General features: G+C 42.7%; 1 protein-coding gene across 2 annotated transcripts in view; it reads left to right on the forward strand.

Annotated features, from left to right (window-relative positions):
- Positions 1–9233: 9233 nt before the first annotated feature.
- The window catches only part of ANKRD28 (ankyrin repeat domain 28), a 157953-nt gene continuing 140916 nt past the window's right edge, over positions 9234–26270 (forward strand). For both annotated transcript variants that reach the window (XM_075547184.1, XM_075547183.1), the window contains exon 1: positions 9234–9584. Coding sequence is in view for 1 of the 2 variants with exons in the window: in XM_075547183.1 (XP_075403298.1) it covers positions 9558–9584 (27 nt within the window). In the remaining variant the exon portion in view is untranslated. The remainder of the gene's footprint in view (positions 9585–26270) is intronic.

Consider the following 26270-nt stretch of genomic DNA (forward strand, 5'->3'; position numbering starts at 1 on the left):
TTGCATTCAAGTCCTGACCTAAAAGTTTGTGATCTGAAGGTCGGAAAATCTGCTTCCAAACAGATTACCACCAAAACCAAACCCCTGGTACAGTTCTAGTCTATAAGGCACAGGTCATCACGAGTCAAGGGCTAATTCGACAGCAACTAACAATAACATCAGTAACTCGTTCCCTCATCTTCAAGACTGCCACCGTCTTTTAAAAATGATTCTATACTTGGGTTAGAGGTCCCACCTCTCAGTCTAGAAGTTAGAACTCAAATTTCCTGCCTCCCTTGCAGCTATGATAGAGGTCTGTAGAAGCACATGTGGGAGTAAGGACAGAAGCTATTCAAGCTCTCATAAAGTTTCCATCTTGCTGGTAGAGGTAGAGGGATCGGCATGTGGAGGTGGTACTGGTTGCAAGGTGAAGATCCTGATGCAGAACGGACAAAGACGAGGGCAGCAGGAGCAAGTGAAGAAAAGCTCAGCTCCTGGAGCTTGGTGCTTCATGGGAGCAATAAGTTTCTTTTTCATGCTCCTTGTGTTGCAGTTTAGGGCACTTCTTCTAAAGTTTAGCTCTGTAGAAACTTGTCTTTCTAGTATTTCCAATGGCCCTGAGAGCTGCTGAGTAGAATGTTAAGAAAATTCTGCATGGATTCTATAAACCATAACAAAGAATTTCAATGATAATAATTTGCTAGTCGTAAGGAATATTTCATTCCTCTTTCTGAATAAAAAGTCTAGAAGGTTTCACAGAGTTGGAATCGACTTGATTGCAGTGTGTTTTGGAGTTTTAGAATGTTTTGCACGCATAGCTCATTCATGTTATCATCTAGCATATTATTTCCTTTTAAAAATCATTTTATTGGGGGCTCATACAACCCTTAACACAATCCATCCATCCATCCATTGTGTCAAGCACATTTGTACATTTGTTACCATCATTGTTCTCAAAACATTTGCTTCCTACTTGAATCCCTTGCATCAGTTTATTTTCCCCCTCCCTCCTTGCTACCCCTCCCTCATGAGCCCTTAATAATTTATAAATTATTATTTTTAAAAAACATTTTATTAGGGGCTCATACAACTCTTATCACAATCCATACATATACATACATCAATTGTATAAAGCACATCTGTACATTCTTTGCCCTAATCATTTTCAAAGCATTTGCTCTCCACTTACGCCCTTTGCATCAGGTCCTCTTATTTTTTTCCCCTCCCTCCGCGCTCCCCTCTCCCACATGAGCCCTTGATAATTTTAGATTATTATTTTGTCATATCTTGCCCTATCCGGCGTCTCCCTTCACCCCCTTCTCTGTGTCTGTCCCCCAGGGAGGAGGTCACATGTAGATCCTTGTAATCGGTTCCCCCTTTCCATCCCACTCACCCTCTACTCTCCCAGTATCGCCCCTCACACCCCTGGTCCTGAGGTATCATCCACCCTGGATTCCCTGTGCCTCCAGCTCCCATATGCACCAGAGTACAACCTCTGCTCTATCCAGTCTTGCAAGGTAGAATTCGGATCATGGTAGTTGGGGGGGAAGGAAGCATCCAGGATCTGGGGGAAAGCTGTATTCTTCATCGGTACTACATCGCACCCTGACTGACTCATTACCTCCCCTAGACCCCTCTGTGAGGGGATCTCCAGTGGCCGACAAATGGGCTTTGGGTCTCCATTCTGACTTCCCCCTTCATTCACTATGGTATTTTTTTTTTTGGATGATGCCTTATACCTGATCCCTTTGGCACCTCATGATCGCACAGGCTGGTGTGCTTCTTCCATGTGGGCTTTGTTGCTTCTTAGCTAGATGGACACTTGTTCACCTTCAAGCCTTTAAGACCCCAGACACTATCTTTTTTGATAGCCGGGCACCATTAGCTTTCTTTGCCACATTTGCTTATGCACCCGTTTGTCCTCAGCAATCATATCATGGAGGTGTGCAGCCAATGATATGATTTTTTGTTCTTTGAAGCCTGATAACTGATCCCTTTGGGACCACGTGATCACACAGACTGGTGTGTTCTTCCATGTGGGCTTTGTTGCTTCTGAGCTAGATGGCTGCTTGTTTATCTTCAAGCCTTTAAGACCCCAGACGCTATCTCTTTTGATAGCTGGGCACCATCAGCTTTCTTCACCACATTTACTTGTTCACCCGCTTTGGCTTCAGCAGTTGTGTCCGGAGGGTGAGCATCGTAGAGTGTCAATTTAATAGAAGAAAGTATTCATGCATTGAGGGAGTGTTTGAGTAGAGGCCCAAGGTCCTTCCACCACCTTAATACTAAACCTATAAATATAGACACATTGATCTATTCCCCCATCCTCATATGTATATTTGCATGTACATGTCTTTGTCTAGACCACTATAAATGCCCTTTGCCTCCTAGCTCTTTCCTCCATCTCCCTTGACTTTCCTCCTGCCCCACTACCATGCTCCGTCCCCACCTGGGTTATAGCTAAACCTCTTCTTTAAGTAAACTTACCCTTGATCATTTCCGACCAGGCCTGCCACTCCCCCCTCACCACCAATTTGGGTTCCATGTTGTTTCCTTGTCCCTGGGTTTGTTAATACCACTTCCTTACCCCTCAACATCCCCCTATCCCAAGTCCCCCCGGAACTGTCGGTCCTGTTGTTTTTCCTCCAGATAGTTCATCCAGCCTGTCTTATTTAGACAGACCTGTGGACATATAACATGCACGAAAACAAGACAGAGGAAAACAAAGCAACAGTATGCAACCAGACAACAAAACAACAACAAACCACTGACAAAGAACAAAACAAAACACATCAAGAAAGAAAAGCTTGTAGTTAGTTCAGGGATCGTTTGTTGGCCCTTAGGAATGTTTTGCAGTCCAATCTGTTGGGGCACCACGCCCTGGGCCCCAAAGTCCACTTTCAGCATTCCCTGGGGACCTTGCCACTCCATTCCCTTGCTGTTTCACTGCACTGTAAATTATTATTTTCTCATGTTTTACATTGTCCGATGTCTCTCCTCACCCACTCTTCTGTTGTCCGTCCCCCAGGGAGGAGGTTACATGTAAATCCTTGTAATGGGTTACCCCTTTCTACCTCACCTTCCCTCCACCCTCCCTGTATCGCCACTGTCACCACTGGTCCTGAAGGGATCATCTGTCCTGGATTCCCTGTGTTTCCAGTTCCTATCTGTACCAGTGTGCATCCTCTGGTCTAGCTGGATTTGTAAGGTAGAATTGGGATCATGATAGTGGGGTGGGGGGTGAGATAGCATTTAACAACTAAAGGAACGTTGTCTGTTTAATTGTTGCTACACTGCACCATGCCTGGCTCGTCTCCTCCATGTCACCCTTCTGTAAAGGGATGTCCAGTTGCCTACAGATGAGCTTTGGGTCCCCAATCTGCACTCCCCCTCATTCACAATGATATGATTTTTGTTCTTTGATGCCTGATACCTGATCTCTTTGACATCTCGTGATCAAAAAGACTGGCGTGCTTCTTCCATGTGGGCTTTGTTGCTTCTGAGCTAGATGGCCGCTTGTTTACCTTTAAGACCCCAGACGCTATCTCCTTTGATAGTCGGGCACCATCAGCTTTCCTCACATTTGCTTATGCACCCATTTGTCTTCAGCGACCGTGTTGGGAACGTGAACATCATGGAATGCCAATTTAATAGAACAAAGTGTTCTTGTATTCAGGGAGTACTTGAGTGGAGGCCCAATGTCCATCTCATCTAGCATATTTTAATGGCTAATATTTTTATTTCACTTTGTTTATGCATTCTAAAACACTGGCACTCAGAAAAAAATTCCCATGTAGAAAAAGCAGAACGTTCGCTACTTTGTTTTTGTATTGTTTCTTCTCCCATCTCTGTATCTCTTTTGGGTTCAGTTCTCCCTTCCTCCCACTCCCCCTGGGTGGAATATATTCTTTTATATATTTGCTTTTTCCAACAGGACTATTGAGTCCTAAATTGTGACAATGTCTTTATTTTGGCCTTCCTTTTGAAAGATAGCTTAGCAAGGTATGGAATTTATTACTTAGTTCTGGTTTCTCAACACTTTATGGAGATATTTTCCAAGTTTAGTCACTGATTTTTGCTGATAAATTTACTGACATGTTTCCTATCATCCCTTTTATGGAAATTTGACTTTGTTTTCAATAGTGTTTTTAAATATTTTCTTACCTTGTTTGGAATTCTGTAGTTTCACTATTATGTGCAGGCCACAATTTTCACAATTTAGTCTGCTTGAGATGTAGTCTCTACCTTAACCTGAAGATTCACACTTTCTTCAAGTCTGAACAATTCTCAGTTGTGATATCTAGGAATACTGCCTTTTCCCCATTTTCTATTTTCTCTCATTGAAACTCTTTTAGGTGTTAGAGCCTCTAATTTTGTCTCTTTGGTTTCTGAATGTTCACATGTTTTTATCCCCTTGTTTCTCTTTGCTGTAATGGTGGTCTGTTATATGCATTCCCCATATATTTCAGACTTCTTATAAAATTGTTTCTAGGCAATAAGGATTATTTAGTCCAAAGCCATTCATAATTGTTAATTTCCTCCTCTAATAGTAATAGCTACCCTTCTCTGGTTCCTGTCTCCATGGAAGAGTTTCTTATTCCTTGAGGGCCAAATAACTCTGGAGTAGGGGTCCCCCTTTTAACCAACATCATCCAAAGGGCCTTAGCTTGAGTAGATCAGATCTGTCCTAAATAAGAGCCTACCTTGAGAGGAGTGAGACATGGAAACATGTTAGTGTAGCTTTGGTCTCTTCAATGAACTAATCTGCATGTGAATAAGGAAGACTGGAGAAGAATTGGTTCATTGGAATAATGGTGTTGGTGACAAATACTGAAAACTACCATGGACGTCCAGATGAACAAACAAATCTGTCTTGGAGAAAGTACACAGCCGGAATGCTCCTTAGAAAGAAGGGTGTGAGACTTCATCTTAAATACTTTGGGCATGCTATCAGGAAGGGCCAGTCCTGAAAAAGGACATTGTTTCGTAAAATACAGGGTCAGTGAAGACAAAAAAAAAAAAAGCTACTCGCCTTTCAAGGCTCTTATGAATCCAGGCCCCGCCACTTACTAGCTGGTTAACTCTGGGCACACTCAGCTTCTTTTCGGCCCGTGTTTCAACATAAAGAGGCTATTGAAAACTTAAATGAGAGAAAGCCTGTTCAGTGCTGATCAAGGACCTGGCATGTAGATGTATGCGGTAAGGCTCCCCAGCTCACAGTGAGCTCACAGCTAGCTCACTGGTAGACATATCTGTTTGATAGTTTTCCTCCTATCATTGTAAACATGATTTCTGAGTGAAAAGTGTCATCAATTCCAAGACCTTGTTTCTTTGGTTGTAGTGACTGGCTGCAGCACAGTCACATAACCCTTGAACAACCAAGTAGTCATTCCTTTTTCCAGCAGGGTTGCTGGTGAGTTAGAACTGCCAACCCATCAGGTAACATTTTGTTTAGCAGTCTAATGCTTTACCGCTGTGCCACCAGGTATCTCTTCAAATGTGTGATGAAGCATATAGGTTATTTTTCTTTATTATTGCAGAGTACGTACTTAAAATCAGTGGGAACTGGGAACACAGGGAATCTAGGACAGATGAACCCTTCAGGACCAGTGGTGAGAGTGGCAATACCAGGAAGTTGGAGGGATGGGGTAGAAAGGGGGAACTGATTATAAGGATCTACATAAAACCCCCTCCCTGGGGGATGGACAACAGAAAAGAAGGTGAAGGGAGACATCGGACAGTGTAAGACATGACAAAATAATAATAATTTATAAATTATCAAGGGTTCATGAGGGAAGGGGGACAGGCAGGGAGGGGAAAAAGTAAGATGTTGGTACCAAGGGCTCAAGTAGAAAGCAAATGTTTTGAGAATGATGATGGCAATACATGTACAAATGTCCTTGACACAATGGATGTATGTTTGGATTGTGATAAGAGGGGTACGAGCCCCCAATAAAATGATTTTTTTTAATTGGTGAGTAGAGGTCTTTGCTGTAATGTGGAAGAATAAAGGGGACCAAAGAAGAAGAAGAAGGGACAGGGATTACTGATGCTTAAGTTCCTAGTTTCACTGGCTTTACTTTCAGTATTACACATTTAACATTTGAAAATTTTATAAGAACCAAGAATAACCTTATCAAAAAATTTTAATATCAGCATTTGAACATAAATCTTACTTTATTTTATTGCTCCATTCTTTACATTTTTCCTTCCTATTTTTCAGAATAAATGGTTATTATTCTCTTGCCAGCATTGGAAATGTAGTTGCTGTAATAATAACATAAAATTTGAATGGCCCTTCAGAGTTCCCACAGCCTTTCCTATTACTATCTTATTTGATTTTTTAAGTAGGCCAGGTAACGTTGAGTTTTTCCAAATGGTGAGCTTGAGATGCAGAGTTGGACAGGTGAGAACCCAATGGGGGGAGGGTCTTACACATCCTCTAAAGCAGGGGTTCTCAACCTTCCTAAGGCCACGCACGACCCTTTCATACAGTTCCTCAGGTTGTGGTGACCCCAGCCATAACATTATTTTTGTTGCTACTTCGTAACTGTAATTTTGCTACTATGATGAATTGGGTGATGCTGTGAAAGGATTGTTGGACCCCCAATGGGGTCGAGACCCACAGGTTGAGAACTGCTGCTCTAGAAGTAGAACTCAGTATTTACTATTGAAAAGACTGTTGGGCTTGGAGCATTATAAAATATATTAATTCTCAATCCTATTAAGTCAATACCAACTCATAGTGACCCTACAGGATAGGGTAGAAATGTCCCTTTGGGTTTCTGAGGCTGTCACTCTTTATTGGAGTAGAAAGCTTCATTTTTCTCCCAGGGAGGGGCTGGTAGTTTCAAACTATTGACCTTGCAGTTAGCAGCCCAATATGTAACCCACTCTACCACGAGGGGTCCATAAACTATATTAATTCGTTATTAGTAATTAGAAAAATTCAGAAAAGTCCTCTTAGATCAATTACAAACCCTAAAAAGATGGCAGCAAAAAAGAGGAAGACCCATGACAAGATGAATTGACAATAGTGGCTACAATCATGGGCTCAAACATAAAAGCAATCCTGCAGATGGCACAGTGTTTAATTCTGTTGTACAAGCTCATGGGGTTGCTCTAAGTTAGAAATGACGAGATGGCACCTAACAACAAAATGGATGTGGGCAACACTTCCTCGAAATCGCTTTCCTTCCCTCCCTAAGTTAATCTTGACCATGCTTCTAATTAGCTTACCATAGTGCTTTTTGAATTCCAGAACTTTCTTCTAAAGGAGAGGTGACGGGAGGAAATGATTAACCTTGGCTACACATCGTGTGCTTAACAAGTTTATGTATGCATGCAGGTAAATCCTTAGGCCCCTTGATAAAGGCGGAAGTACCCTGTTTGGACAGGAACAAGGATAATTATTTACAAAGGTAACTTGTAATCACATGGTACTTTGGTAATATTGTCGCCACACCTTTGCTTTGCAGAAGGCAAGTGCTTCCACAACATTAACTCATTCGCCTTCACTGGAACAGATAAGGAGAGGTTGGGTGACAAGTACCTTTATTTGACTGGGGTTGATGAAGTAAACAGGAAAGGCATGAGGGCCTGAAGGTACACAAAGCAGGGACCCTTTGACTTCCTTCAGTGCCGTCATGATTGTTACCTTTCACTGTTGAGCATCTCACCATTTTAAGCAGAAAATATAATTTGGCAAATATAACTTTAGATAAAAATTGTTTTTATAGCATCAAGGTACGGCTGTTAAGGACTATTGGAAGCTTGTACTAATGAATCAGCAAAGCTTTTGATCTTGCAGATGTTTTCATTTTTTGTGGGGGAGGGTTTAAAGAGAATCTTTTTGTTTGTTAAGTGAAGCATCCTGATTGTCCTGGCATAGGTCCCCTTTCCTGTATCCACACTGCCATTAGATTCAAATCGATTCTCTAAATATAAAGTGTGTCCCAAGAGATACAAGTGATGGGGGGGGGGAGGACTTTCTAAAACCAAGCCTGACGTCACAGGTTTATGTTCTAACCATCTGTACCTTTTATTAACCAGGGGCTACAGCCGCCCGGGAGAACAGACACAGGCGCACAACAGCCTTCTCCCACACAAGCCTGGAATGGTAACAGTGTGCGGCTGCCGAAGAAAGAAAAGCCTTTTCAGAACTGCAGGGTGGCGTGGGGGTGTGTAGGTGGCACAGTGAGGGAATCATTCCTCTTCTCCATCCAAGGATGATACTTATTAGAAATCCTTCACATCTTCGTCCTGCTTTTCATTGATTTCTCTCCAGTGGGAGAAAGAGCCCCTCAGAAGCACAAGAAAGGGGCGGCGGAGCACGCCTGGCAGAGGGGCTTTGGAGAGGAGAGCCTTCCTGCCGGCAAAGAAAGGCTCCAGCATCGACAACCTGTTTGGCTGCAAAGCCGCCTCCCTACAGTCGGGAGAGGCAGCATCGGCCCCTCCCCCACGACAGGAGCACCCCCCCCCCCTTGGCGTTACCTCCTCCATCCTCCCCATGCCCCCAAGCTTTTGCCAGGGTAGGGCTCGGCAAGAAGGGGGTCCTCATTCCCCCTTGACATGCAAGTAGGGCTAGTTAGTACGTACCCCCCACCTTGCTCTGGCCTCGCTCGTCGCCTGATGACCACCTCTCACCCCACTCTTACGCTCCTCCAGTCCCTGCAAGCCCAGCGACGCACCCTCCTCACGCACCCTCCACGAGCGAGCCTGCGCGCCCCCCGCCCCGCCCCTTAACCACCGCCGGCATCCGGAGGGCAGCCACCCTCAGGTGCCCGCCTCACCCTCCCTCCCCAGGCTCGGAGGAGCGCCTACACCGGTCGTCCACGTGTGAATCGCGGGCCGTTACCCCCACCCCCGTCCCCTTCAGCCACGGGCTCCGCCCACCGCGCTGGGCCGCGCGCCCAGGAGCCGGGGACACCTGGCCGTCCCTCCCCCGGCTCCGCCACGTTCCCGGCTCCCCCGCCCACAAGCGCTGCGGCGACGCGCCCACCCCTCGCGGTTTCCTCCTCCCCGCGCCCCCTCCCCCGTCCCCTTCTCCGGGAGGCGGGGCGTGGGGGGGGCACGAGCCAGGCAGCGGTGCAGCCAATGAGCGCTCAGCTTACTCTGGCCTCTCCCCCGCGCGCTGGCCAATCGCGGCGGGCGGTGGTGGTAATATTGTGGAGTGGAGTTTGGATGCCGCCGCCACCGCGGGCTGGAGCGGCGCTACCGTGGGGGCTGCCAGGGTATTTCGGGAAGGGGGCGTGAGGAGGAGGAGGAGGAAGAGGAGGAGGAGGCCGCGGCGGCAGAGGCGGCGGCGGCGCCTAGAGCAGCGTGTGGAGGCAGCCGAGAGAAAGAGAAAGAAAGGAAGGAAGAGGGCGTGGAGCCCTCAGAGGAGGAGGCGGGACCGGCCGGGCTTTTCACCTCGGTGGCGACGGGCGGCCCGGGAAGCAGTGCCGCCCCCTGCCCGCGGTCTCCTCTGCTCAGCCGGCCGCCGACCCGCCGGCCCCGGGCCGCTGCTGAGGCCACCGGGGCGGGAGCGGCGGGCCGGGACGTCCACGGAGGCTGGAGTGGGCGCGGAGGCGACCGCCATGGCGTTCCTCAAACTCCGCGACCAGGTAGGTGAGGGGCGACCGGGGCGGCCGTGCTCCGACGCAGGAGGGAGGCGGGCAGGGCGGACCGGCGGCGGGGGCCGCCTGCGAAGCCCGCGCGGCGCGGTGGCTGCGCGGGAGGCGGGGAATCCCGCCCGGGCGAGTGGCGCGGCAGGGGCCGCGGGCGGGGGGCGACCCGCCTGTCAGTGCAGCCCCGGCCCACGTGCCGCCGGGGTCTCGCCGCCGCCCCGGGCGGCCGCAGCGCGAGAGGGGCGGGTCCCGCGCCCGCCGCCGTGCCAGTCCGGCGCGCTGCCGGGGCTGCAGCCTCGCTCCTGCCAGGTGAGGGCCCGGGCCTAACAGGTGGGTTTCCCGCCGCCCGGCGGAGCGGCGCGCACGACCGGAGACCTCGGGTCATGACCTTGCTCGTTGGCTCCGCGGGCGCGACGGACGTGCGTTCGCCTGGCTCAAAGCAGTTGGTTTTGCTTAGGGACTCGTTGTTACCCAACGTGTAAGTTGCCCGACTTGTTTGCGCTGACATCTTGTGCACCATCTTGGTTACTTCGCTATGGGCTGGGCAGCGTACCTGGAGTGCCTTTCAAGACGCGCCACTCTCGGGCTGAACAAGCATTTGGTGATTAGGAACGACATCGCAATTATGCCTGAATGATTGGAATGCTTAAAAGCAGGGACAGAGAGGCTTGCGGGCGGCCCAGGCGCATGCAGACATTTGTATTTTCCCTTCAAGGAAAAGGAAACGTGAAATAACACCGAGTCGCAGGAAACGTATTAATACTGAGAACTCCGTAAGTCAATACCAGTTTTTTTGCAAGTCATTGAGAGAGGACTTGAGGTGTGCTTTTTATTCGTTTCTTCGTGGGTATTTATTTATTGTGCCTTGCATTGTGAGGCCCAGAAGTGTTGTGAAGGATCACTTTCTAAGTGAATTTTCTATTACGTTTAGACTGATGACGGAAGCAGGAGCATTTGGCGTTGACATCATCAGGACAAAACTCTGAAAAACTGCCGTTTATTTCAAAATTTGGGTGCATCCTTGTCCAATATAGCTTCTGAACACCTGTGACGATTGCCATTGAAGTTAAAAAATAAAATTTCAAAATTTACTTCCTCGGTCGCTTAATAGACAGCACAGGTGTAGAACATTTTCATCACAGCAAGTTCAATTGGGCAGCACTGTTAAAGAATCAGACATACTGGTTTCTCTTTGGAAACCAGATCCTGGACAGTTATTTCATGTTATACGCCACAGATGTGAAACACTGTCAAGGTTTCTCATGAACTTTTTCATCTTAATGACTTTGTGTTTCCATAAGTTGAGATAATGATTGAGTTTAGTTTCAAAGATTTAGATTTAAATCTTTGGGTCCATTAGAAATTTGGTGAACTTTGGGAGAGTATATTATACCTCAAGCCTAAGGAACAGAAATATGGTTGGTTTTCAGTCAGTCATAAAATCCTTTGCATTTAGGAATTGTAATTATGAAGCAGTTGTGATTCTACATAGTATTATATCCAGTAATCATACTAAGTGGTAATGTTGATCTTTAAAATGTCACCTGTTGATGACGTAGTGTGGCTCAGGCTAAAAGAACATTGAGGTTTATCTTTAATTTACAGAGCAATGACCTCATCTGGTCACTTTTGGAAGACATTGAAAAATAGGTTTGGTTTTGCTTGGTTTAAAGAGATTATCTGCTTTTGGAAGTCATGTGCTGATATCATTCTCATTCTGCAGAAATAGCTAGATGAATTACTTTATTTGAAGTACACATGAGTTTTTTTAAAGCTGGAAGGTACTTAATATTTAGCTCAAAGAATAACAGGTAAACCAGTTAAAGCATGACACAAATTGACCTCATTTACGTCAAGGTTGGAAATTGTAGAACCTACTTTTCTGAGTCTATTTCCATATTCACCTTGTATTTTGTTTTTTAGATGTTTCTTAGCCTTAGATGTAGAAGCTACAAATGGGTAGGGGTCATTTTTCATTGTGCATTTCAGCATCAGGAGAATTCTAGATGGCTTAAATATAAAATCAGGGAGTAAATAAAGCATTTTGTTCAAATATCAAATCAGTCTGCATAAGAGAATTTTCATTTTGCATCAGTACCTAGTTATGTGGGTAAGAAGTTATTGTTTATTATAGGTGGTCCCTGGATTATGAGTGACCTCCATTCTAAAGTCTGTCTTTAAGTCAATTTTGTATGTAAGTAACAAAAAGGGCTTGTACCTAAAGTCAAGTCAGTCAGTTGGATGTTTGTCTTAAATATGTCTAGTGACCATTTGTGTGTAAAAACATTAAAGAAATACTTCTTGATAAACTAAAACATCTTTGGCGTAATACAGTAATAGTAATTACAGCGTTTTGATGCACATCTCAGAGTAGTGCTCATTTGTTATTACAAACCATGTACCTCAAATTTGTAATACAATGGGTTCAACAGGGGTTGGGTCATAAGTAAGGTAGGGCATGGTTTTTGGCTGAGTCCAACATTTGAAACCCAAGAACTGCCTGTACTCTTTATTAATAAGTGAAAATAACTTGGGCTTTTTAAGCTAAACTACCTTTTATACTTTTTGTATGAGTAGGGACATTAACTTTTCCCAAAATTATTTCACAGTAGTTAACACATTATGAATATGACCGTTGTTTTTATTCAACAGGTGTCAACTGCCATTTTTATCTTTGAAATTAGTAAACATGTAATATTATGTGATTTATTTTACTTTATTAGTAGTGACTTATATTACACTCCAATGTGAAAGAGATCTTTGTTGAGATCAGGCACTATAAGCTCGTACACTTAAGGGACTGTAATAGAGTAATGTGTGGGGACCATGGCAAATAGGAGCAGATATGTTATTTGCAGCTCAGCATGCAGGCCATTGTTAATTTTGCAAGTGTGCCTAGTGTTTTTAGAACACTTACTTTTTAAGGAAGCCAGAAATCTAGATTATTGCTGTGAAATCTTTCAGAATTAATCATAAGTGCTGTGGTTTTAATAAAGGCCTCACTCACTGCCATTGAGTTGATTCTGACTTACAGTGACCCTACTGAAGAGGGTAGAACTGCCCGTGTGGGTTTCTGAGGCTTCAACTCTTTGTGGGAGTAGAAAGCCTTATCTTTCTCCTATGGAGCAGCTGTGGTTTTGAACTGCGGATTGTGTAGTTACCAGCCCAATGTGTAACTATACCAGGGCGCCTCAAAAAGGAGCTAGTAGATACCAATTATCAACCTTCAGTTTTAATCAGCTTGAGAAAGCAAAGTGAATTGTGAGAGACCCAAAATAGCCAAATTGGCCATAAACTTAAAAAATATATATTGATAATTTAGGTCACATGAATTGGAAACTAAGATGTTTTTCTCCTACCAAGAGGTGATGGTTGTTAGTTGCTGTTGAGGCAATTCTGACTCATGGTGACCTCACATGTATGCAGTAGAATTGCCCTCCATGAGGTTTTCAAAACTGATTTTTGGAGGCTGATTTATGGGGCCTAGCTTTTGAGGTGTATCTGGGTGGGTTCAAACCAATGTTTCCAATAGTAGTGAAGCATTTAACTGGTGCCACCTAGGGACCTTGATACAGAATTTATATATCATAAAACTCACCCATTAAAGGGGTACATAGAGTTTGGTGATTTTAAGTATATTCACAAAGCTGTGCAATCATTGCTATTTAATTCCAGAACATTAGATTAGTCTGCAAAGAAACGCTGTGTCCTATTTAACAGTCACTTCCTATTCCCTTTTACCTCCAGCCTCTGGTGATCCATAGTTACCTGTCTCTCGATTTGCTTATTTTATTTCATAAAAGCAACAAGAGGGCACCAGGAAGTCATAACAGAAAGACGATGGTGTACTTACCTTCACGTAATGAAAAGAGAGTCATGATTGGTAAGTTTAGTTGGAAAGGAATGGGAAATAGATTAGCTAGATTAACTGTGGCAATATTGTGAAGTACTTTGCATACTAGGCTAAAAAGCTTGGATTTTATTGTTAAGCAATATCAAAATGTGTACATTTTTTAAGGGAGTCCTTAATTCTTACTAGATTCTCAGAGTGGCCGAGGGACCATTCTCAATTAAATAGCTACTATATTACAGATTTTAGAAGAACAGATTACAAAAGACAGATAAACAACACAAGGCCAGCGAGGTGACTGTTGCTATAGTTCAGAAGATAGTGCACTATTTTTGATTGGAGAGTACATTAAGTGCCCCGCAAAAGTTTGGCAATCAGTAAGTATATCTTTAGAGGTTCTCCCAAACCAAAAAATTAAACTTACTGCCTGTGAGACATCCTGTAAGACAGGGTAGACCTGCTTCGCTGGGTTTCCAAGATGTAACTCTTTATGGGAGTAGAAAGCCTCATTTTTTTTCCCTGTGGAGCAGCTAGTGGTTTCAAATGGCTGACCTTGCAATTAGCAGCTCAATGTGTAACCTATACACTGTCAGGGCTCTTAAAAGGTCCAGTAGAGCCATATAAGTGGCTTACTTTTAAGTCCTATAGAGAATGACTGTCAGTACTTTTTTGTTTTCTTAATATTAAGCCCCAAGCCCATTACCACAAGTCATTCCAACTCATGGTGACCGTATAGGAAGGGGAGAACTGCCTCATAGGGTTTCTAAGACTCTGTAATCTTTAGGGAAGCTACCTGCCACCGTTTTCTCCCACCACTCACCTTTTCTAGTTAGCGGCAGAGTGCTCAACCACTGTACTAGCAGGACTTCCTATTTAGACCCACAAGGGACTAGATGTTTACCTGTGTTTGATAAGCTATTTTTATTAGCCAAGGCATTTGACGGAATCATCACAAACTATGGATATCATTACCAAGAATGGGGATTCCAGAACACTTCATTTTGCAACCTGAATGTAGACCTAGAGACAGACGGTCATTCAAAGAGAACAAGGCAATATTGAATGGTTTAAAACAGGAAAGGAGGTACAGGGCTGGATGCGTTCACCATGTTTATTCTGTTCATATGCTAAACAAATAATTAAAGAAGCTAGACTATATGTAGAAGAATGCAGCCTCAGGATGAGAGGAAGGCTCATTGACAATATGTGATAGATACACAGATGCCACAATCTTGTTTGCTGAAAGTAAAACCTACTTGAAATAGTTGAAGATTAAAGACTACAGTCTTCAGTGTGGATTATAATATAATATAACAATATATATGATGAAAGCCAAAATTGACTCGGTAAAACTGGACCAATAAATAGCATCATGATAAAATACTGAAATTGTGAAGGATTTACTTTTACTTTGATCTACAAGCAGTACCTTTGGAAGCAATAGTCAGGAAATCAAATGACACACTGCATTGGACCAATCCACTGCAAAAAGGCCTTTTAAAAATATTAAAAAGTAGAGATAGTGCTTTGAAGACTAAGGTTTGCATGGTCCAAGCCATGATATTTTTAGTCACCTCATATGCAGAGAGGAGCCCTGGTGGTGTAGTGGTTGTTGGGCTGTTTACCCCCAGTCAGCCATTCTAAAGGACCAGCTTCTCCTCAGGAAAAAGAAGTTTTCTACTCCTGTAAACAGTTACAGTCTTGGGAAACCCACAGGGTTAGGTCTACTCTATCTTACAGGGTTGTTATTAGTTGGAATCAACTCGATTCCAGTTTGGTGAGTGTTGGTGAAGAATATTGAATATACCATGGACTGCAGGGAGGACAAACATCTGTCTTGGAAGAAGTACAGCAGAATGTTCCTTAGAAACAAGAATAATGACATGTTATCAGGAGATACCTGGGATTGTGGAGACTGGCACATCTCTGTTCTGCTTGGAAAGTAGAGGGGTAATGAAAGAAAGAAGACCTTTAATGACATGGATTGGCACAGTGGTTGCAACAGCAGATTCAAGGTTAGCGATGGATCTGGGGGTAGTTTAGGACCGGGTAGTGTTCTGTTTTGCAGAAGAGTAGCTATGAGTTAGAACCAACATGATAACATCTGGCAACAATAAGTTATAAATTAACTTTTATGAAAATTCCATCAAGATGTTGATTATAGTAGTGAAAAGGCAGATAATTAAAGTCGTTAGAATTGAGTTGCATGGCATTTTATTTTGTAGCTTTTATTCTTAGTCTGATGTAAAATTTATATTTTACAAGTAGTCTCTGACTGATAGTGAGGTGCCCCCTGGAAAAATGCTGTGATCCTGGAGAAAGTAGTTAAGAATTGAGTCTTTTTTATTCTGGATAACATCTGGTGGGCAGGTGCAAAAATAATCTTTTAGAAAAATTAATACAAGTCTGGGTCCAATGAGGTGGAGATTAAATAATGTCCCGATGTTTGACTTTTTCAAAATGCTGTACCACTCCATTATCACTGATACCAACCACTAGTTCTCCCCTTAGTATATTCCCTCATGTGTTAGGGTTCCACAGTTCATTGCAACATCTCATTGAACTCATGAACTATTACGGAGGCTTACAGTTAAAAAGTGGTTGTGGAAACTGGCACATCCCAGTCTTAGAGTTCAGACCTCTCTGGAAAAATAATCATTCACACCACATCTGCAGTATTGTTAACCTCTAAGGCTCTAGAAACTGGTGAATCAGATCAGGTGATGTGCCTGATTAAGTCCCCCAAATAAGAGGTCAGGCGGAGGCCATTTAGGCACAGGATGCTGAGCAAAAGATTTAACTCTGGCAAAGCTGCTCAGAACAGCTGAAAATATTAAACACCTGAAAGTGAAAGAGGGTCATGCTTACTTAGCCAGGCAAAGGAGCATGCTGCAACTCACATCAAGATGGTCAACTGCATTTTTGGGGGTGGTGATTGGTGTTCGTCACAAGAGACTCGGCACTAATATGCACATGCGTGGGAAGGGGAAGTCACAAAATTGGCAGCTTGCCCATGTCAGGGGTGGGCTTTTACCTTCCGGCATTACAAGCTTAGGTAGAGGACATACTGATCACTTCTGTACATTTTAGGTGCTCCATGTTTGGTCTCAGTGAGTTCTGTGGCTCTAGTGTCCAGCTTTTCTCAGAGCAAACGGTTGACTGCCTATTAAGGGAACAGTGTCAAACTAGAAGTTCTTGTTTTAACAAACTATAACCACTGATGTATAGGCTATAATTTACAATACATCACAAAATGGAGGACTGTGAGTGTTCTCAGGGGCCATCCAGTTGGCTCCCATCCATAGCGACCCGTATGCACAACAGAGCCAAATACTACCCAGTCCTGTGCCATCCTGTGACTGAGCCCATTGTTGTAGCCAGTGTCATCTATCTCGTTGAGGTACTTCTTTTTAAATGCCCCTCTGTTTTATCAAACATGACATCCTTTTCCAGGGCCTGGTCTCTTCTGACCACCTGTCTGAAGTATATAAGATAGAATTGTTGTCATCCTTACCTCTAAGGAGCACTTTGGCCATATTTCTAAGACAAGTAATTTTGTCCTTTTTAGTAGTCCATGGTACAGTCAGTATTCTTCAACCCTACAATACAAATGCATCTTCCTTATTCAGCGCCCAAATTTCACATGCATATGAGGCAATTGATCATATAATTTGGTCTCCCTTTGACACATTTTAAAGTTGTTTCAGTTTGAGGGGGAAAAAAAGTGAAGTGGAAATACAGGTGAAATTCCTTCTGACCATAGAGCCAGGGCTGTGAATCGATGTGCTATCATGCAGACTGCATTGGAAAGTGGATTATTGCAGATGCAGTTGGGTTAAAATTTAACGCCGTATCATTTGATATTCTATTTGACCCATTTTGAATTTATTCTAGTTTTTAATATTTTCTGCTTTTCCATTGGTGATTTTCTGTTTTACTTTATTTGTCTTACTAGTTTTTTTGTTTTGCTTTTAAAATGCTTTTCTGTATATGACATACTAGATAGGGAAATCTGTAGAGATAGTAACTGGATTAATGTTTCTTTGGGGTTATGACCAGGGAGTTTGGGAAATGAGCTAATAATGATGAGTACAAGAACAAAGAAAATGTTCTAAAATTGATTGTGGTTGTAATTGTACACGCTCCTTAATGTACTGAACTTTGAATTATATATAAGGGGGTTCCCCCCAAAAACCCAGAAAATCTTTTCTCAAAACTATGTATTTAATTTTTTTTTCTTTTTTACAAAACCATATCACCTTCAAAGTATTCTCCATTACACTTAATACATTTGTAAATCTGTGATTCCATTCTTGGGAACATTTTTCAAACTCATCTGTATGGATGGCTGACTACATCTCCCTTTTTTTCCTTACCACTTTTACAACATCAAATCAGTATCCTTTCATGCCCCTATTTCGTGGAAACCCTGAAAAAGAAGTCTCACAGAGCAAGGTCAGGTGAGTAATGTGCATGGGGCAAGCTAGTTATGCTGGGTTTTGTTTGTTTGTTTGTTTGTTTTGCCCATAACTGGCACACTGAGATGGATGGTTGTTTGAGCCAAGTGCATTGTGGTGGTGGCAAAACCAGTCCCCTGTCTGCCACAAATCAGGCCTTTTTTTTTTGTCGCACATTGTTATGCAATCTTTTTAGAACCTCTAAATAGAAAGCTTAATTAACCTGATGGAATGAACTCCAAATGCTCTGAGTTGACATTTTCATTTATTCAGGAAGCTAGTGGACGTCCAGAATGAGGTTTGTTATCAATTGACATTTCACATTTTTTGAAATGAGAAAACCACTTGTACACTTGAGTTTTGCCCATAGTGTTGCCCTTGTAAGCTGTGTTCAACATCACAACAGTTTCTGCAGCATTTCTCCCATCAGGAAACTAAATATCATAGCCACACACTTTTCTCTTAAATTGGCCATCACAAAAAAACAAGGTTTGAACGAAACTGCTTTTAAAAAAAAATTCTCTGTGACTAGAGAGAACCGTCCCAGGCCACGGCACTGGGTGCACTAACTCAGAGCCAGTTGCTGTATGTTTGCCAGCGGGAAAAATGTGTACTATGAAATCTCTGCCCAGTGGAGCTATTTTCTGGGTTTTTTTTGGGGGGGTATGTGTGTGTGTAGGGTGGGTACCCCCTCATAGATTGTAAATTATATGTCAATAAAACTCAGGGGAAAAAAACCACACACACAAAGTAACTGAGGTAAGGTTTTGCCATCCTTGCATTCTGACTGTTCTTCCTAAATAGATTTTGTTTGTTCTTCTGAGAATCCATGATACTTTCAAAATTCTTTACCAATACCATAATTCAGAGGCACTAGTTTTTCTCCAGTTATCCTTTTATCCTTATTGTCCAGCTTTCCAATGCATATGAGGTGATTGTCACCTTAGTCCTCAAAGTGACATCTTTTCTCATAAGAGTTCAAAGAAATATTGTATAACAAATTAGCCTTCTGCAATATGTCATTTGATTTCTAAATAAAGGCATGTACATATGTAAATATATTTTTATATAAGGATGGGGAAATAGATCTATGTGCATATATTTATAAGCTTAGTATTAAGGTAGCAGAAGGACATTAGGCCTCTACTCAAGTACTCCCTCAATGCAAGAATACTTCGTTCTATGAAATTGGCATTCTATGATGCTCACCTTCCCGACACAACTGCTGAAGACAAAGTGGGTGCATAAGCAAATGCGGTGAGGAGAGCTGATGATGTCCTGCTATCAAAAGATATAGCGTCTGGTGTCTTAAAGGCTTGAAGATAAACAAGCGGCCATCTAGCTCAGAAGCAACAAAGCCCATATGTAAGAAACACACTAGCCTGGGCAATTACGAGGTGCCGAAGGGATCAGGTATCAGGCATCATCAGAACCAAAAAAAATATTGTGAATGAGGTGGGGAGTGCGGAGTGGAGACCCAAAGCCCATTTGTCGGCCACTGGACATCCCCATACAGAAGGGTCTCAGGGAGGAGATGAGTCAGTCAGGGTGCGAAGTAGCAATGAAAAAACATACAACTTTCCTCTAGTTCCTAAATGCTTCCTCCCCCCAACCCACCCCACTATCATGATCCCAATTCTACCTTACAAACATGGCTAGACCAGAGGATGTACAGTGTGGTACAGATAGGAACTGGAAACAGGGAATCCAGCGTGGATGATCCCTTCAGGACCAGTGGTGTGTGTGGCAAAACTGGGAGGGTAGAAGGAGAGTGGGTTGGGAAGGGGGAACCAATTACAAGGATCTACATGTGGCCTCCTCCTGGGGGACGGACAACAGAAAAATGGGTGAAGGGAGACGTTGGACAGGGAAAGATAAGACAAAATAATAATTTATAAATTATCAAGGGTTCATGAGGGAGGGGGGAGCGGAAAAATGAGCTGATGCCAGGGGCTTGGGTGGAGAGGAAATGTTTTGAGGATGATGAGGGCAATGAATGTACAAATGTGCTTTACACAATTGATGTATGTATGGATTGTGATGAGTTGTATGAGCCCCAAATAAAACGATTATTAACAAAAAAGACTCAACGGCACCAATAGCAGCCATAAAACCAACCAGCAACCAAACAAATAGAAAACACACAGACACCAATAGCAGCCATAGAGCCAATCAGCAACCAAACAAATGGAATACCCGCACCCACAGACAAAGCAGCTACAAGCAGGAAAGCGAAAAACCCATATAAATGAAACCTTGTCAATCCATCCCCTGGGGTATAAGTCATTTGCGCTGTTAACATCATCGATTTTCCCAATGACCCAGCATTCCAGATATTTTTGTTCTGAGGAGTCCATGCCAATACTGTTTCACCTTGAGCCACACCCCACGAGATTTTTCCTTACAGTTAGGTCTCCAATTTGATCGAGCTCTGATGACCCTAAGTATGGGGATTGATGCCAAGGGGGAACCTCTTGGATCAATACTTTCCAGTACAGATCCCTGCTCAACGGATCAGAAGGACCTGTCGTACCACTGGAGGTGTGCAGTAAGATCTACATATATGGTGATCCCTTGGTCCATTCCATTGGATACACACTGAGTAGGCGGTTTCCCCTCAATGTCCAGTGACCACCACTTCCCCAGTCCTGGGGCAGCCATACTCTGCTTCCTCTCCCATGTAGGTACTCTAACCCTCAGTCCAAGGGTGTAGGCAGCTTCAGAGCAGGGTTCAGTTCAAGTCCTTCCAGTGTAGTCTCTGTGTTATGCCATACAGCCTGCAATGTCAGCTTCCACGGTTATCATAGGTTAGTCCATGGCATGGTTCACTGCAGGTTGGGTAGAAATATATTTGTAGTGTCTACCCAGGAACATAAAAACAGGCCCATTGTCCCCATAGATTCCATATACTCATTGTTGAGCATCTCCTCCAAAATGTAGATGGTCCTCTCCGTGGTCTTGGCTTGAATTTCCTGCACGCTTCTTCCATTCTGTGGGGGACCCATTAATTTGCCCCAGCCTTGTTTCGATGTATAGCCTCAAGTGTATGGTTATCTCCCAATTCCCCCTTCTTGAAGGAATGGCCCCAGGCATTGTGGGGTCTCCTCCTTCACCTTGGCTCTTGAGAAGTGTGCAAAAGGGAGATGATACCTGGTTGATGGCCAGTAGGTAGCCTTCTCTCCTTTTGTTCAGGAATTGGTTCCTAAGATTTATTTAATTGGTATTTCATCTTAAAGTTGTGTACTCATACAATACTTGTCCCTTTGTGATTGGCTTACTTCACGTAGCATAATGGTTTCCAGGTTCTTCCATGTCTTGCTGTGTTTCATGCTCTTATCACTTATTTAGGGATGTGTAGTATTCCATTGTGTGTATGTACCATAGTTTCTTTATCCATTCTTCCACTGTTGGGTGTTTGAGCTTGTGTTAGGGTTCTCTAGAGAGATAAAATCAGATTGCTGATAATTTTACATATATATTTATAAAGATAGATATATAATACAAGAAATGAACAGTTTAATTATAAAGCAGTACAAATGACTCAGTAACTCACTCCCGTGAGAGAGTTGTGAGACACTAGTAGTCCTTCAAGTCTTGAGAGCTGCTAGGTAGTCCTCTGTAGAGAGAGAGAGAGAGATAGGCTATCCCAGCACAGGCAGCAAACTGCAAGACAGGTCACCAACTGTCAGTCCTCAGCTCCGGAGATGTAAATTTCAATTGTGTGGGCTTAAAGGGACCTCAAATTACAGCGACACAGTCCACAGGCTAGGTGTCCCACAGGTAGTGTGCCCTTTAAATTGAGGCACAAAACAAGCAAGGCATCTGCATACTGGTCTGACAATTAAAGAGCGAGAGACAAGAAAGGCAAGCCTCACCGAGCCATTTATCTCTCAGCCCTTCAATTAATCCCACATGTGTTTATAGGCCAGGCTGGCACAATAAACTATCTCAGAGCTGCTTCCAGTTTCTTGCTATTTTGAAATGTGCAGCTATGAATATGGGAGAGCACACCTCTAACCTGTTTTGTGTCTCTTATTTCTTTAAGATAATGCCCAATAGTGGTATTGCTGGGTCATATGGGATTTCAATTTTCAGTTGCTTTAAGTATCCCATATCATTTTCCATAATGGCTGTACATATTTACAAGTTCACCAGCAGTGTTTGCAACTTGCAGTCTCTCTACATCCTCTCCAGCATTTTTTTTTTAATGTGGGCTAGCACTGTTGGTGTAAAGTAGTATCTCACTGTGGTTTCAGTTTGCTCTCTCCGATGGCTAGTGATCATAAGCATTTTTTCATGGATTTGTGAACCATCTGTATGCCATTTTTAGTGAATTATCTATTCATTTTCCCATTTCTTAATGGGGTCTCATTATTTCTAATGAGCTGTTGTAGAGTTTTATATATTTTGGTAGTTTAGCCCTTTGTCCAATGTGTCTTAGGTAAAAATTTTTTCCCAATCTTGGTTCTCATTTCGCTCTACTGATGATGTCTTTTGATGTGCATAAGTGATGTAATTTCAGCATGTCTCAATCATCTCTCATCTTCTGCCTCCTCCATTATACTTGATGTAGTCTAGGTATGCCCTGTAATAGAGTCATTAAGTATTTTCCAGCCTTCTCATTGATGATCATGAAAGCACTGAGGTTTACATTTAGGTCTTTAATCCATCTTGAGGTTTTTTTTGTGTGTGTGCATGGGTTTAAGATAATGGGTCTTGTCTCATTCTTCTGCATGTGGAAATCCAGTTTGTCCAACACGGGTTGTTGAAGAGGCTGTTTTTCTCCCATTGGATATTTCTAGGTTCTTTGTCAAAGATTAGATGCTTGTAGGCTGATGCATTCATGTTTGGGTTTTCTGTTTGGATCCATTGGTCCATGTATCTCTCATTGTCCTGACACCTTTTAGCATACTTACCAGCCCACTGCAGTTGGGTGTGGCCATATGATTGGGTATTTGCCTTAGGAAACTAAGCAGAAGTGTTGAGTGTCACTTTATCCCTGTCAAATACAAGCTTATTTGACTGATTCTCTCTGATTTCCCCACCTTCTGTCAAGGTGTTGTCTGCCAGGCAACTTTGGAAATGATGGGTCAAATAAAGCTGAGCCTTCTCTCAGCCTGGGTTGGCATCACTTTCTCAAACTGATTATTAACCAATTTTGGTCTTCCTGTCCACATGAATTGAAAATAAACTATTGCATTATGCCACTGTTTGGGTATTTATCTATTATAACATCCTATGTTCCTTTAGCCAGTATACTTCCCTTAGATTAGCATCATCTAAGAATCAAAATTTGGGAACCATGGTCCTTTATCTGTACCTTTGTTTTTCAAGCTCAATTATGTGGTAGGGAAGGAACTCTGGTGGCATGATGGTTATGAATTGGGCTGCTAACCACAAGGTCAGCAATTCAAAACTGCCAGCTGCTCCATGGAACAAAGACAAGTCTTTGTACTCCTGGGAAGAGTGACAGTCTCAAAACATACAGGGACAGTTCTACCCAGTCTTACAGGGTTGCTATGAGTTTGAAATGACTCAGTGGCAGTGAGATTGGTTTATGTGGTAGGGTAGTCTTCAGATGGCTTATAGGCTGTGACAGTGAATTTTGGGGTTCCCCTCCCCCTGCAGTAGTTGTAATGGACGTGGCTATAGCTAACATCCTGATAATTTTATTAAATAACAAACATCATTGCATGCCTATGCTGGTGTCAGATGCTGGGGGAATGCATCTGGTTAAAAAGCAACAACAATGATTCTGCCTTTTAGTATTGGATAAGATGGAATTAAATATGGGTAATTATCTTATCTGTGCTTTGAAGCACCACGGGCAGTGGGGAGTGTGGAGTCCTTGATACCTATTTCAGTGTACATTTAAAAATAGTGTCACTTTTATTCTTGTTGAATGAGATCCATGCATACCTTTATTTATATTCACTTAATTTTTTTGTGGCTTTAACAAACATTTATTCTCTCACAATTTGGAAGCTAAAAGTCTTAATTCAGGACATGAACTCCAGGAGGTTTTCTCACTGTCTCAGTTCTGGGAGAAAGTCTGTGTCTCCTTTCAACATCTGGCATTTCTTGAGGATCTCTGTGAGGGTTAGCATAGGCTTTCTCTTGGTCTAGGAGGTTCTCAGTGCAGGCACCCTGGGCCCCAAAGGACCCACTCCCTTCTTGTTTTCTTCTCTACCCTCCCCCTTTTTTCCCATAGTATCTCTCTTATTAATGATTTGCTGTCATGTAAAAGGTGGATCCTGACCAAAAGTGGGCTTGTTTTCATGAGTGGACATTAGTTGATCTAAATGCCGCTACTGAGAGTCATGTTTCTCAAACTTTCTGAATCATCTGTGAAACTGGAGCAGTGAAGATCATATTTTTTAAGTCTTTGCAATAACTCCCACTGTGATGATTCTATTTCATAAATTTCCTTCTTCAGAAATAATTTCTTGGTTTCACATTTTGGTTCCAGGACAGGCCACAGGCCTCTTGTAATCTCTCTTGTAAACCAGCCAGGGCTCCTTCCCCTGCTCCAAGAAGGAGCTAAGATCTGGTATGGAATTGGAATATTCCACCATTGAAACCAGGTTACTATATTTCTCCAACAGCACATCTCTGTACAAATCTCTCTGTTCATCATTCAGGTATTCCTTCTCTTCCTGAGAGAAGTCACTGAACATCACTGACTCTTGAGCCATGGTTTTGAACTTGCAAAGAAGGACCAGTCCTTTTTAGTTACCGCTTTTGGAGGAAGGCAGATCTCAAGCCTTCCAAGGTTCTAAAGTAGCAGACCCCTCCACAGTCGCTTCTGTACCCCTTTGTCACTCCCTGTCTCTTAAAAAGTTTTTAAAAACATTTTAAAATACATAATTCACATAACTTACAGTTCATTGGTTTAAATCAGTGGTTCTCAACGTTCCTAATGCTGCTACCCTTTAATACAGTTCCTCATGGTGTAGTGACCCCCCCCCAACCATAAAATTATTTTTGTTGCTACTTCATAACTAATTTTGCTACTGTGAAAGGATTGTTCAAGACCCAAAGGGGTCGAGACCCACAGGTGGGGAACTGCTGGTTTAAATATATTAAAAATAGTTGTGTAATCACCATATCAATTTTAGAATGATTTCTTCTTTCCTGTATGCATTATTACTACTTCCCCATTTTCCCCCAACTTGCCCTGCCATGCATAACCCTAACAAACTATTAATCTAGTTATTCTCTCTATACATTTCACTATACTGGATTTCATTGAAAACTTCTGCAACGAAACCCAAAACAAACAAATAAAGAAAATTTTTATTGAAAAGAAAGCATAAAAGAATAAAAACTAGACCAAATTTAAAATAGGTCAAAAGGAAAACACACCATAAAGTCTTACATCTTAACCTAACTATTTGCATTAATCCACTTTTCCTGTGCACTGTGTGATAGCAAGGGTATTCACATCACTGGTCAGTGGTCAGAGGGGCTTCCCCAGAGGTTTAGTCCACATGGGCACTCTGCAAATGGGTTTTGGGTTTTCACTATTCTTAGCCTTCTGCAAAAGAAGTGCTAGAATTTAAGCTCTTAGTATTGTTTTCTCCTCCAGCCTTAGACTATCCTACTTAAACTTTATAATTTTAATTGTATCCTTATTTGAGATTTATATTATTTCTTAATTTCTTTCATATTTTTACACATCAGTCTATCCTCACTTGTTTGTAATAACCAAAGGAAATCTGAAAAGGATTTTCATTTTTATCAAAAATGGTGAAAAGCAAATCAAATGTTAAGTGTGTTTGTTTGCGAGTCTTTAAAAAGGCACTGCATACCCTGAGCAACTTAAGAGTGTTGTTACCACTCTAGTTTTCCAGGATAGCACACTATGGATATACATTATTTCTTATTTTATATAGACTATACAAAAAGCATTTACTGCATGTAAGCAAACAAATCACCTGCCGCCAAGTTGATTTTGACTCATAGCCACCGTATAGGATGGAGTAAAACTGATAGGGTTTCTAAGACCGTGTAAATCTTACAAAATTTCTTTGTCCTATGCCGCAGCTGGTCGGCTTTAATCTCCTTCCTCAGCACAACAGGCAGATGCTTAATCCAGTGTGCTTCAAGGGCCCCATTACTGCCTGATATGCAATACCCTATTACAGAATGTAACGAAATAAGGCTGTCTTTTGCTTTGAGAGTGCCATGTCTTACAATGCATCTTTAAACATGTTGCTAATTCCAGTAAAAAGCTGTAAATTAAAGTTGATTCCTGTTCTTTGATTAGATTAAAGCATTTTTCCTTTCCGTTGCCATTCTTAGGTACCTCCTAACCAAGCTGTCCGAAAAGCTTCTATTTTATCCAATTCAAATTCCTGTTTGGTTAAGCAGTGT

Source organism: Tenrec ecaudatus, chromosome 4, assembly GCF_050624435.1.
Source record: "Tenrec ecaudatus isolate mTenEca1 chromosome 4, mTenEca1.hap1, whole genome shotgun sequence".
Lineage (NCBI taxonomy): Eukaryota > Metazoa > Chordata > Mammalia > Afrosoricida > Tenrecidae > Tenrec > Tenrec ecaudatus.